The sequence below is a fragment of the Epinephelus moara genome, chromosome 20, assembly GCF_006386435.1.
Source record: "Epinephelus moara isolate mb chromosome 20, YSFRI_EMoa_1.0, whole genome shotgun sequence".
Lineage (NCBI taxonomy): Eukaryota > Metazoa > Chordata > Actinopteri > Perciformes > Serranidae > Epinephelus > Epinephelus moara.
The window spans coordinates 45,762,453-45,774,892 of NC_065525.1; the positions used below are offsets into that span (position 1 = coordinate 45,762,453).

At 44.3% G+C, this 12,440-nt stretch overlaps 1 protein-coding gene across 1 annotated transcript; it reads right to left on the reverse strand.

Moving 5' to 3' along the window:
• Nucleotides 1-285: 285 nt before the first annotated feature.
• On the reverse strand, nt 286-11,913 carry rfwd3 (ring finger and WD repeat domain 3). The gene is made up of 13 exons (XM_050073603.1): nt 11,709-11,913; nt 9,446-9,735; nt 9,072-9,337; nt 8,896-8,951; nt 8,291-8,488; nt 8,072-8,163; nt 7,419-7,533; nt 6,967-7,219; nt 5,507-5,657; nt 5,156-5,332; nt 4,689-4,903; nt 2,481-2,695; nt 286-977 (listed from the first exon to the last, which is right to left on the reverse strand). Exons 2-13 carry the CDS (start codon nt 9,733-9,735, stop codon nt 834-836), a joined length of 2,172 nt encoding a protein of 723 aa, XP_049929560.1. The 5' UTR covers nt 11,709-11,913; the 3' UTR covers nt 286-833.
• Nucleotides 11,914-12,440: the final 527 nt, after the last annotated feature.

The window sequence follows — 12,440 nt, forward strand, 5'->3', positions numbered from 1 at the left end:
ATGAGAAATGTTTTTAGCCATTTAAATTCTGTGATTTCTGTGTTTTATATCAGATTAAACTGAATATTTTGGGGGTTTGATTCGTCAAAACGAGCCTGAAGGACGTCACCGTGGACTCTGAGACACTGGGACGGACAGTTTTCACTACTTTCAGATATTTTATAGACCAAATAATTACTCTAGAAAATAATCTGTTGATGAATCTATATTGAAACCAATGGTTAGTTGCAGCCCGCTTTAACTGGCAGTAGACTTGTGATGGATTTGACGACTCAAACAAGTATCTCAAGTCTGTTAACTGATTTTCATATGATACAAAAATGTAGAAAAAACACACACACACAAAAAAACAGCCTGAAAAAGGTCATAAAAATAAAGTGTGCATGATTTGTAGTTGAAGAGCTACATCACACTGGCATGTTGGTCCTTTAACGACACCTTTTAGTGACTTGACGGAGCTTTCAACACCTCAACGTCTTTAGCAGCCGAGAAGATCTGAGCACGTTATAATCTGACCTTTGACTCGTGTAAACACAATCTGATCACTGTGTCTGGGAGCAATGTTGCTCAGTCCGTCCAGTCATCACACACCTGACTCAGTATTTGGCTCTGTGCAGGTCAAAGGTCACCGGTCGAGCAGTAACGTGGTCGTCTGGGTATAGAAAAGTAAAAACCGATGAGGGTGAAATGCTTGCTCGGGGCGATCGCTCCCAGAAATCAGTTTTTTTGCGTGTCTAAACAGATTAAAGTTGAGCAGCATTTGGTTTCAGTTCCTCTCAGACGGCGTCCGCTCCTCGAGCTCGGAGACTACGCAGGTTTTATTTCCTGCTCGTTCACTCCCACCTGTAGAGCTTTAGCATCTTCTCCGTGAGCGAGGCCAGGAAGTGCTCGCCGTTCACCGAGAACGGGCTGATGTCCAACACCGGGAGGTCGGCTGGGAGCTTCTGGAGCAGAGAGCCGCTGCCTGCATCCCACACCTGAGGAGGAGGAGGAGGAGGAGAGGAAGGAAGAGGAGGAAGATGGGGGAGGAAGAGGAGGAGGAAAAGAAGAGGACGGAAGACAGGTAGGAGGAGAAGGAGGGAAAGAAGAGAGGGTGGAGATGGAGGAAGATAAGAGGGGTGACGAAGGAGATAGAGGAGAAAGAAGACAAGCGAGGGAAGGAAGGAGGAGCAGGAAGAAGAGAGGAAGGGGGAGTGGAGAGAGTAAGGAGAAGAAGGATAAGAGGGAGGAGGGAGGAGAAAGAAAAGGATCAGGAGGAAGAGAGAAAGGAGGGCGAGGAAGATAGGGGAAAGGAGGAAGGAGAGGGAGGAGGAGCAGGAGGAAGAGAGCAAGGTGGAGGAGAGGGGGGGGAGGAGGGGAATAGAGGGAGGAGATGGAGGAGGATAAGGAGAAAGGAGGAGAGAGGAGGAGGAGAGGGAGAAAGAGGAGGGAGGAGGATGATGAGAGAGATTATTCAGAAACTGTTGGTTCGTTCCCGTTACAAAGAAAAACAACAGAAATTTATACAAAGTAGCTTTGAGCTTTTAAAAATTATAGAAAATTAACTCATTAATTAAACAGAAAAAAGGAAATAAAATATAAAAAGAATTAAAACAACATGTTTTAAATAATCCTCCAAATAATTAAAATAATTACACTGAATATTTGAAGTAATGAGGCAACTCTGATCTCAAAAGAAACATAACTATTTAATGCAAACAAAGTTGTTGGGAAACTTTATGCTCACTATAGCGTTACACCAAGAAGATGGATATTTTCCCCAAAATTACATTAGAATTAAATTGTGAGTGGTCGTCAGGACAGGACGAGGAAAAGGAAAGCCAGGACTCTTGTGTGCAGACCTCCAGGTGTGTTTGAATCCGGCCGTGCCAACATCCAGGTTTGAACTGGACGAAGTTACACAGCTGCAGATCAACAAAGTAGCTTGTGAGTTCCTGGTGTGTGTGCTGCGTTGCCTGGCAACAGACCGGGGAACTGTTTGTTGTTGTTTTTTTTCCCGCGGAGCTACATAACATACTTAAATCATTTATTTCATCACCTTTTGTTAACATTTCCTTACTCAGCATTGCTGTTTAAGCTGTTGTTGACCTGCTGTATAAAAGCAATATCACACTGGAGGGAGTGACGTTGGACTGTATATCGTCACGGCTGTGATTGTCTTCTATGACCGAATCACAGCTGTGACGATATACAGTCCAACATCACTCCCTCCAGTGTGATATTGCTTAAATAAACACAGCGTTGCTTCAGGCTTTTTTAATTAAATTAATTTGTTTTAGTTTATGCTCTCTAAGACAAAAAACTAAAAGGTAAATTAACTAAACTATAAAAGACTCTTATAGATAAGAAGATGAGAAAAGGGAAAATGTACGTAACAATAAAAATAAGATATAATCACTTTAATTTAAGTAGAAATAGGCCAATTATACACTCTTCAGATTGATAAAATAAATCTTAATGTTGAGACTAAGAAGACTGACCATAGTGGAGTTGGAGGCCTCGTCCCCGGCGCAGACCAGCGTCCCGCCACCATCTGGACTCTTGAAGACGGCATTCTTGGTGAGCAGTTTGCAGGACGAGCCGGCGCTGAACGTCTGCACCGGTGAGCAGGAGCAGCTGGGCAGCTGAGAGGAGTCCTGCTGAGGCGTCCTGTTCAGAGACATCAGGACGCAGCGCAGAGACGGGTTGGAGCGTCCTGCAGGAGACACGGGACACTTCATACAGGAAACTGAGCAGACTGAGTCCTTTATCAAACTGCTGCTGTCGACACTTCACGTCTGGCTGTTCTGGCCTGTTACACAAATCTAATTCTGTGTGGACGTTCAGGACGAGCAACAAAAACTAGGTGGTGCTGTACTTAAAGGAACAATGTGAGGATTTAATGGTGAGGACTGCAGATTGCAGCTCAACACACACATTAACGCAGCAGTAATATTAATCCAGAACAGGAAAACACTGACAAACATTTCCTGCACCACAAAACTGCACAAATACAAATACACATAAAGAGATCATCTGTTCTGTCCGTCTGCATTTTCCTTTCTGCACATTCAACATTACAAAAGACTTTTGGTCAAACGTTGTCAATAAAACAACAAACAAATCCTTAAAAAGAAACCCAGGCTGCTGAACATCGCTGGATGTGAAGTGTTGAGATGCAACAAACTGCTTGTTATTGTTATTGAGTGGCAGATGTGTTAGTAACACCTTTGAGTTTCCTCTCGCAGAGAGCGGCTCATGAAGCAGCCTTCCTCCTGTCGCAGACGCCCCAGCTTCATGCTCACTGTGTTTATCTTCATTACAGACGACTTTGAGTCCACCGTGTTTAAACTACAAATCATCATCAATACTGTGGGAACAGTCTGGATTTCTTTTTGTATTTATTCTATACACAGTGAACATGATGTTTCCTTCTGTGATGTTCGGTGTAACTGTGTGAACGCCGTTCAGAATCAACTGGATCGTAATTGTTGAAACACATTTTGAAGGTTTGATCCGGATCAAAACCAAGACTGCATTACATGATCTAATCCCACTTTATTTTCAAGATCTGATCCAATCAAATATCCGAAATGTAATCAGATTATCATCTGAACAACAACTGTGACCATTCATGAGAAACTCTGACTTGCAAAAACAGCATCTTCTCTTAAAGCTCCAGCGTGTCAGATTCAGGGGGATATACTGGCTGAAATGGAACATAATATAATACATATGTTTTCTTTAGTGTGTAATCAGCTGGAAATATGAATTGTTTTGTTTTTGTTACCTTAGAATGAACAGTTTATATCTACACATGGAGGGAGGGTCCTACTCGACATGTTGCACCGCCATGTTTCTACAGTAGCCCAGAACAGACAAACCAAACACTGGCAGCATCAGAAAAAACACTGATGTATAACATGAAACTGCTTTTTTCAGTGTTTTTACCAGTTTAAATCAGCTGGTCTGTTTGTTTTGGTGAGAGAGAGAGACCTGTGTGGATCATCTGACTCAGTAAAAACCTCCTGAACGTCTAGATCTCAAGTTATCAGAGAAAAAAGGTGAGCACACATTAGCAGGTGCTAGGCTGACATACCGTCTCTGACGAGCCAAACAGCGTCGGAGAAACACTGATTTGTTACATGAAACTGATTATTCAGTGTTTTTACCAGTTTAAAATCAGCTGGTCTGTTTGTTCTGGAGAGGAAGAGACCTGTGTGGAAAATTCAGCTCCTGAACAATGAACACTGAAGGAATTCTGACCAGGAGAAGTTCCAGCTGGTTGCGATGAGCAGTCCTCACCACTAGATGCCACTAAATCTGAACCTTTAAATTGTTCCTGAAAACGTTGTTTCTGGCCTTCTTTAACTTGAGCTTTTCCTCTTTTAAGTTGCCTCTGAAAATGTATTTTCTTTGTAAGCCTTTTTCAGAACTTCTTTGTATTTGGGCTAACATGATGTCATGTATGATATTCACAGGCAACGTGTACGTTTTCTATATTCTGTTTGGTTTTTCCTTCCTGTAAACTCTGATATTAAATGTTATTTATAATCATTATTATTACTACTACTACTATTATTATTGATATTGCTATTCACGTTATTACTTTTATTATTTTTCTTCTGATGACGCTCACATATTAAGCCAGCTGTGTTTGCTGTCAGCACTGCCTGGTATTCTTTGAAGGTTTCAGTTAGCTGTCTCACCTGGCCTGTAGGTAACCAGACAGTGTCGGCTTTCTGTCTCCACCTGGATGTCGGTGCAGCCGGCGGTCTCCAGCGGCAGGACATGTGGTCTGTATGTGGTCTCGTTGACCTGTTCCCAAAAACATCCTCCCTCCAGGGAGCCAGCGATCAGCCCGCCACAGGGGAATGAGCTGGACGCCGCCCGTGGGACGTAACACAGAGACGCCACTGGACACCTGAAAACATCAAGAGTTCAACAAGTTTAAAAACTTTTTTTTGTGTGTGTTTAACAGTAATGTCCTTGTAGTCGCCCCAATGAGTCCCCTTAGACAACAGCCACACTAAACCAGCGAAAACTAAAAGTCTTCTTGACCCTCCATCCTCACTAACCCACCACTTCACTTTTTCAAAATGATCTTCAGAGTAAATCAATCTGAAAACACCAGCCTCATATTTTAGCATAAATGTGTGTGTGTCCTTGTGCATACCTGGAGCGTAGCGGCTGCAGCTCCTGGACGTGTGTGCTGGTGTCTCTGGTGTCGTAGACGAGCACAGAGCCGTTGATCAGACCTGCGTAAACGTAATTGCTGTTGTCCAAACACCAGCAGCAGCTCCACACGGGTTTACCTGCGTTATAGGTCTGAACCACCGTGTTGGTCAGCAGACTGCAACACACACACACACGCACACGCACACACACACACACACACACACACAGTCAGTCCACTGACCATGTGATAATAATCATTCATTTTCATCATCTCTGTGATTCTGATTGAGACACGTGAAGTGTGTGTGTGTGTGTGTGTGTGTGTGTGTGTGTGTGTGTGTGTGTGTACCTGGTCAGTTTGATGGTGTTGTCCAGAGCAGCAGACAGCAGCAGACTGTCGTTCTGCCTGTTGAAGGACAGACCCCGGATCTGTTTGCTGTGGATGGGGACGTACTGACTCGCTTTCATGTTGACCACACTCACCTTCTTCACCCCGCAACCTGGAGGAGGAGGAGGAGGAGGAGGAGGAGGAGGAAGGAAGGTAACCAGTGAGAGGAAATCAGAGCTGGGTGACAATATACGTCTTTCTTTGGAAACACACACCATTATCTGGGTTTTTTCTGCCTCATTCTAGTGTTTAAAGGTCCAGTGTGCAGGATTTAAGGGAATCTACTGGCAGAACATGAAATGTAACATGAAAAAAAGAACTGTTGTGTTTTCCACCAAACAGTCACAGACATGAAGTTTCTCGGGAACATAAGGTGTTTCAGCAGCATCTGAAGAGTCATGAAGATCAGACTGATGTCAAATAATGATCATTATTTAATGTTACATCATTGTGACATTTCTCGTCTCCAAAGGAGCAACTGTAATGCTTTGAGCCAACCAGCTCTACAGACTCTGAGCCAATACCTGCTGGGAGAAAACTACACTCAGAGCAGAGACTCAAATAACAGCAGAGAAACTAAATTTACAGCCTGGTTCCTCTGGTTAAACTAGAATCACTGCTTTACTGTTTACTCTCAGAACCAGTCATGTTGAAGTTACAGTTACATCCATGTCTGTCCAGACTCGTATGAAGCCACGACAGTTGACAATGATTCAAATATAGATGTTGCAAATTCTAATATGTGAATGCTTCACACACATCTTCAACACGGCAGCACAGCAGATCGATACAATCAGCACAGTTTCAAGATTGACACCCAAGATTAGTGTGACCTATTCAGTCTCTGACCAAATGTCTCCTCCTCTGCTCCTCAGATATGATGTTGAGTAATGACTAGAAAAGGAAAGTGTTTTTGCTGAACATTATGACGTCACAGTGAAGTTGACCTTTGACCTTTTGGATATAAAATGTCACCACTTCATCATATTAGACGTTTGTGTGAGTAAAGGCCCAAAACTTGTTTTCTGAGGTCATGGTGACCTTTGACCACCAAAACCTAATCAGTTCATTGTGGAGTCCAAGTCTGAGGAGGAAATTCCCTCATGGCGTTAAGATATCACGCTCACGAAGACGGGACGGACGAAGGAATAGACAACCCGAAAACATAATGCCTCCGGCCACAGCTGTCGTCAGCACAGAGGCATAAAAATGCAGGTACGGAGTTCCTGAGCTCCTTTGAAGAATTACAGAACAGTTCAGACGTCTTGGCCTGAGGGTGGCAGTAAAGAGTCTCCAAAACGAGAATCTATCAGACAGCATCAATGTGCTCAGCAAAGATGAAGTCACATCTCTTTTGATTGGTTACTTGTTTAAAAACATAAAGATAATGAGTCATAAGGAAGAAGGAAGTTACATCTCACCGGGCACCAGTGTGGAGTGAGGGGAGGGCTGCGAGGCCAGCAGGCAGCTCAGAGGTTCACAGTACGATAAAACCCTGGAGCCTCCGGCCTGAGACACCAGCACCGCCTTGGAGAAGCTGTACTGTGCTGCCCTGGAGCCGTCCGCCCTCTGAGACAGACCGAGGAGGAGCGAGGAGGATGCTGAGGAGGAGGACGAGGAGGAGGAGGAGGGAGCTGAGTTTCTGCCAGCTTGGGCCATCAGCGCCCTCAGCTCCTACACAGACAGAGAGGAGGAAGATGTCAAGAGATTCATCTGATATTTCTGTGACTATAAAGGAAAATCATGTGAACAGCATCTAGTTCTCAAAACTGGAGTCCAGAATGTGCCAGTGTTTTGTTTAGTCTTGAATAAAAAGCTAAGTCCAACCAGGAACAAGAATAATCAAACCTAAAAGTTCAATTTTCAGTGATACCTGCAGCTCTTGTTGTGCTTGTCCGTATTTGTTGGTGACAACCTGCAGTTTAAGTTTGTACTGAGCTGATTCCAGTTCAGCTTTCCTCCTCAGAGACTGCTCCTGCTCCAGAGACCTACGCACACACACACACACACACACACAGTTTTATATTACTCCACTTATTACACTACTAACAGGGCAACGGACAGGTTGTGATGGTATTTTAGAAGACAGAAATGTGCATCAGAAATATATTCTAGGAACACTTAGTTTCAATAAATCTTGCTAACAAATTTAAAGCAGCACATGAATGACACAAATCTACTTACATCCTGTACTTCATATTTACACCAGAAGAGGGCGATAACAGATGAATCTATGCTATTAAATGCTGCAAAAAACACTTTAAGCAGCTACACAGAGTTTTTAACAACATAACTTCAACATTGAAATAACTGACACATTTATTGGTCAATAAAGCAGAAAACCTTTGCCAACCACCTTTCAATCCTCCAGGAGCTGTGTGCTTCACACTAAAATTGTCAGTTTTGGGTGGAATATTCTTTTTGACAGTGTAAAAAGTTTCGTCTGAAATAAACATCTCATAAGCATATTTGGACCCCACAGATCTGGTGTGTTGGCGCCGGTTAAGCAGAGAAAGCATCACTCACTTCTTTAAGCTCTCTTGCTCCGAGTTGTCGAGCGCTCGCAGCTTTGGAGCGTACAGCAGAACGATATCTGAGCGTTTGGCTTTCTTGTTGCACTAAAGACAAACAACAAAAACATGTCTTTGGCGTCAGAGTCCAGATGTGAGATGCAGGATAAGACACCAGTGAAGGTTAAGAAAGAAAAAAAAAAGACTTCCTGTTAAACACAGTAATGTCACTGACCTGTGGACATTTAGCGGCCGGGCCCTGTGCTTTCAGCCAGCGCTGGATGCAGGTGAAGCCGAAGAGGTGTCCGCAGCGCAGAGCGGACAGTCTGTGCTCGCCGGCTGTTGTCCACGCCTCAAAGCAGATGGTGCAGGTGTCGCCTTCGCCCTCTTCAGCGGGCAATGACTGGACGGAAGCCGAGGCCACAGGGACAGGCTAGAGGTGGACACAATAAGAGTTTCAAGCTCAACACTGACACGAAAACATCAAACTACAGATTTAAAATGAGGGACTAAAACGTTAGAAACACCCAAGGTGGTGTTCAGGTGTGTTCCTACAGATACAATTGAGGAGATTAAATATAAACAAGAAATTGAGTTTGAAGGCTCATCAAGCAGCAGGTTCTTTAAACTAACACGAGACAATGGAAAATAAGCTACATGACAGTTAACTCTGAGAAACATACTGATCAGTAGCAGACCTTTATTAGCATTATTAGCTCCAACTCTGAAGAGTCCCCATCACTTATAAACTGCCAAATCTGTTCTCTGTGTGTAAATTCAGAACAGAAGTACTGTAACTGATAGCAGAAAGAAGAGCGACAGATAAGTTCTGACAGTTACCTGGACATTCTGATTCTGAGCATCCGTCCTCTCACCATCTGCAGCTGAACTGGAGTCTGAGAAAAGATTAAATATAAAGAAATCAAACTGGACTCTCAGAACACAACACAGACTTCACACTGGTTTGTGAAACCCGGTCAAAGACACATCAACGACAAAAACTAGTTTAGATTTACCGGTTGGGCCAACTTCCTGTGGTTGTGCATGATGGACAGAGGCATTGAGGCGAGGACTAGAAGGCGGCACAGGGTCAGCAGGCTCCACGGCAGCAGGCGTGTCTTCTTCACCCCCCTCTTCCTCCTCCTCTTCAGACTCGCTGACCTCTGTGGTGCTGCCAGACTCCGGCTCAGCCACGCTTGCTGCCGGCACTCGGAGCAGGAAGTCTGGAAAGCCTCTGGAGGGTGCTGCAGTCTGGCTGGGGTAGTGCACCCTGAGGCCCTGCCTGTAGAGGACACACAGGTTTAATATCTCAAAAAGACACTGGCCTTTTCAACAAAATATATTTAAAAAGGCATGAACCAAGCCGTCTCTGTGCTTTAGTTTGGGGTACCTGAGTCTCCTCCGTATGGGCGCCCCCTGAGCTGCTGAAGGTGTAGCTGCAGAGACGCCCACCGCTCTCTGACTGAACGCCCAGGTGGCAGGGAGTCTGGGAGGTGCACGAGCTGCCGTCTGCCCTCCTTCATTGTCATCGTCGTCGTCCTCGTCCACCTCAGTGCTGCTGCCAGAGTCTGAGATGACGTACGGTGCGTTGGCGTCCGCAGCAGCAGCAGCAGCAACCTCTGGCTGTCTGCTGCCTCCTCCCTGCATTTCCACAGGAGAGTCTACCTCCATGGCCTCCATCTGCACAGCAGCACAGTGGGAAACAACACAGGTAAGACTGTTAAAGGTCCACTGTGTAGGATTTAGGGGGATATATTGGCAGAAGTCTGTTTTCTTTAGTGTATAATCACCTGAAAATAAGAACCACTGTGTTTTTGTTACCTTAGAATGAGCTGTTTGTATCTACATAAGGATCAGGTCCTCATCCACAGAAACCATCACGTTGCACCACCATGTTTCTACAATAGCCCAGAACGGACAAAGCAAACACTGGCTCTAGATAGGGCCGTTCACGTTTTCACTTCGGCTACCATAGTCAGCAGCCCCGTCATGACGAGCAGCATCGGAAAAACACAGACTTTTTAATGTAGAACTGTTTTACTCAGAGTTTTTAAATCAGCTGGTTTGAATCAACGGGTCCCTTTGCTTTGGAGGGGAAGAGACCTGTGCGGAAAATTCAGCTCTGGGTAAAAACCTCCTGAGCATCTGGATCTTCAGTTATCAGAGCAAAAAGGTGAGCGCACATTAGCAGGTATTAGGCTAACAGCTGTGCTCCAACAAGCCAGCAGCATCTAAGAAACACTCCTTTTTAACATGAAACTGCTTTAATCAGTGTTTTTAGCAGTGTTAATCACCTGGTCGATTTGTTGTGCAGAGGAATAGACCACTGAGGATAATTCGGCTTCCAGCAAAAACATCCTGAACAAACAGACTAAACGAATTCTAATCAGGAGCAGTTTCCTGACCATGGAGGGCTCTATATGTACAAACTTGAAGTGAATCCTGTGCTCGATGTGAAGCCAGTGTAAAGAAACTACAATGGGAGTGACGTGGGTTGACCTGTTGAACCTGGTTAGAAGTGTTCTGGATTAACTGAAGACGATTCAGAGAAGATTCAAGTCCAGTTGGGAGGACACAAAAGCATGAATAATCATCTCTAGCTCAGGTCTCGACACCACAGATCTGAGCTTTGCAATATATTTCTTAGCTGAATAAAACAAGTACGGGTCTGTGATTTGACATGATGATCAACTGCATGGTCTGATCAAAAATAACACCAGGATTCCTGATATCTGACCGTATAGCTGACAAAAGGGACTCAACCTTTGAAGCTATACTATCTGGAGCAGTTATCAGACCCTCCTTCTTGTCTGTGTTTAATTGTAAGTAGTTGTTTGACATCCAGTCCTTCAAGGTGCTGTTTAGTGCTAGTAAGTAAAAAAATCTTTCACCACTGCATAAACAGAAATAATTAATCCAAATATTTAACGAACACGCACCTTGCCTGTGGATACCTGAACAGTGGAGTTAAACTCTGGCTCCACCTCGCTGCACAAATTCAAAAGTTACACAACCTGCATGTTGTGCTAATTAGCCAGCCAACGTTGATTGACACAGTGCACAGTAGTTAGCGGTGACAACACGGCCCGCCAAGTATCCATGTCTCTGTCTGTCAACTGTCCAACAAATCCCCTTTCAGTTTAATGACCTATCTGTTGTCTGTGGTGGCGAATACCTTCCGCTGCGGTCACCGGGGGCAGGTGCTGCGTTCGCCTGCTTAGCTCCAAACTAGAGACCGGGGTCGTCTAGGCCTCCGAGCAATAACAGCTAACAGAAGCTCTTTGTTTTCAGTTTATACAGCTGTGAATGTGGTTTTCGATGTACAACATTTACATATTAGCAACGTTATAGAAAAATACAGAAAATAATAATAATAATTCGATTATCCATTCTGGTCCCCTGGTAACTACGGACGCTTAAGCTAACTTTAGCTAGCATCTGGCCCGTTGTGAGGCTGCCGACATGCCTTTAATCCCTTAAATTACGCTTCTATTAAAATCAATGCATAAACAGCTACAGGTGATATTAACTAGGGTGTTGTTACTGTAAAGATAATGAGACAGCTTGGATGGTTTGTTAGCGCGGCTAGCTCAGTTAGCTAACGGCTTGTAGCAGCAGCAGCAGCAGTAGCGCGGTGAGAGGCACACTCCTACCTGTGTGACAGTGAAGGTTTAACGGCTGCTGATCCCGCTCTGGCAGACCACACACGGTAACAACATGGCTCCGCGGTAAAGACACAAATCAAAAAGGTCTGGTTGAGTTGGGTTTTACGGGGTGACTTCCAGGAGTGTTAATAAAGTCAGGACCGCGGTGAGGGGATCGAATCTCCCGGCGCCAGCCCGCTCTGCCCGCCCCATCCTGCCGTGACGTCACCGCCCAAGATCGTATGTTGCGAAGATGAGTCACACTGACGCAGAAAATGTTGTTCTCACACCACACCAAGAAATTCTGGCGCGACCTTTGCAGATTTTATCAGTGATCATAATTATGTCCCCCTTTTGTTTGGTCTGCATTTTGAATGTCTCCTAGCTATTTGGGATCAGAAGGACCAAAGAAGTATAAAACATGAAATACTATCAACGAGTCCCAATGTCCTCACACGGACATTAGATAGATAGATAGATAGATAGATAGATAGATAGATAGATAGGCCTAGATAGATAGATAGATAGACAGACAGACAGACAGACAGATAGATAGATAGATAGATAGATAGGCCTAGATAGATAGATAGATAGATAGATAGATAGATAGGCCTAGATAGATAGATAGATAGACAGACAGACAGACAGACAGATAGATAGATAGATAGGCCTAGATAGATAGATAGATAGATAGATAGATAGATAGATAGATAGATAGGCCTAGATAGATAGATAGATAGA

Excerpts from the sequence above, each read along its gene's own strand:
- rfwd3 (XM_050073603.1), bottom strand. The coding sequence starts at position 9,735 with ATGGAGGCCATGGAGGTAGACTCTCCTGTGGAAATGCAGGGAGGAGGC. Across the intron at positions 7,534-8,071 it reads GAGCAAGAGAGCTTAAAGAA|GTCTCTGGAGCAGGAGCAGT; the intron begins GTGAGTGATGCT and ends GTGTGTGCGTAG. Across the intron at positions 5,658-6,966 it reads TCACTCCACACTGGTGCCCG|GTTGCGGGGTGAAGAAGGTG; the intron begins GTGAGATGTAAC and ends CTCCTCCTCCAG.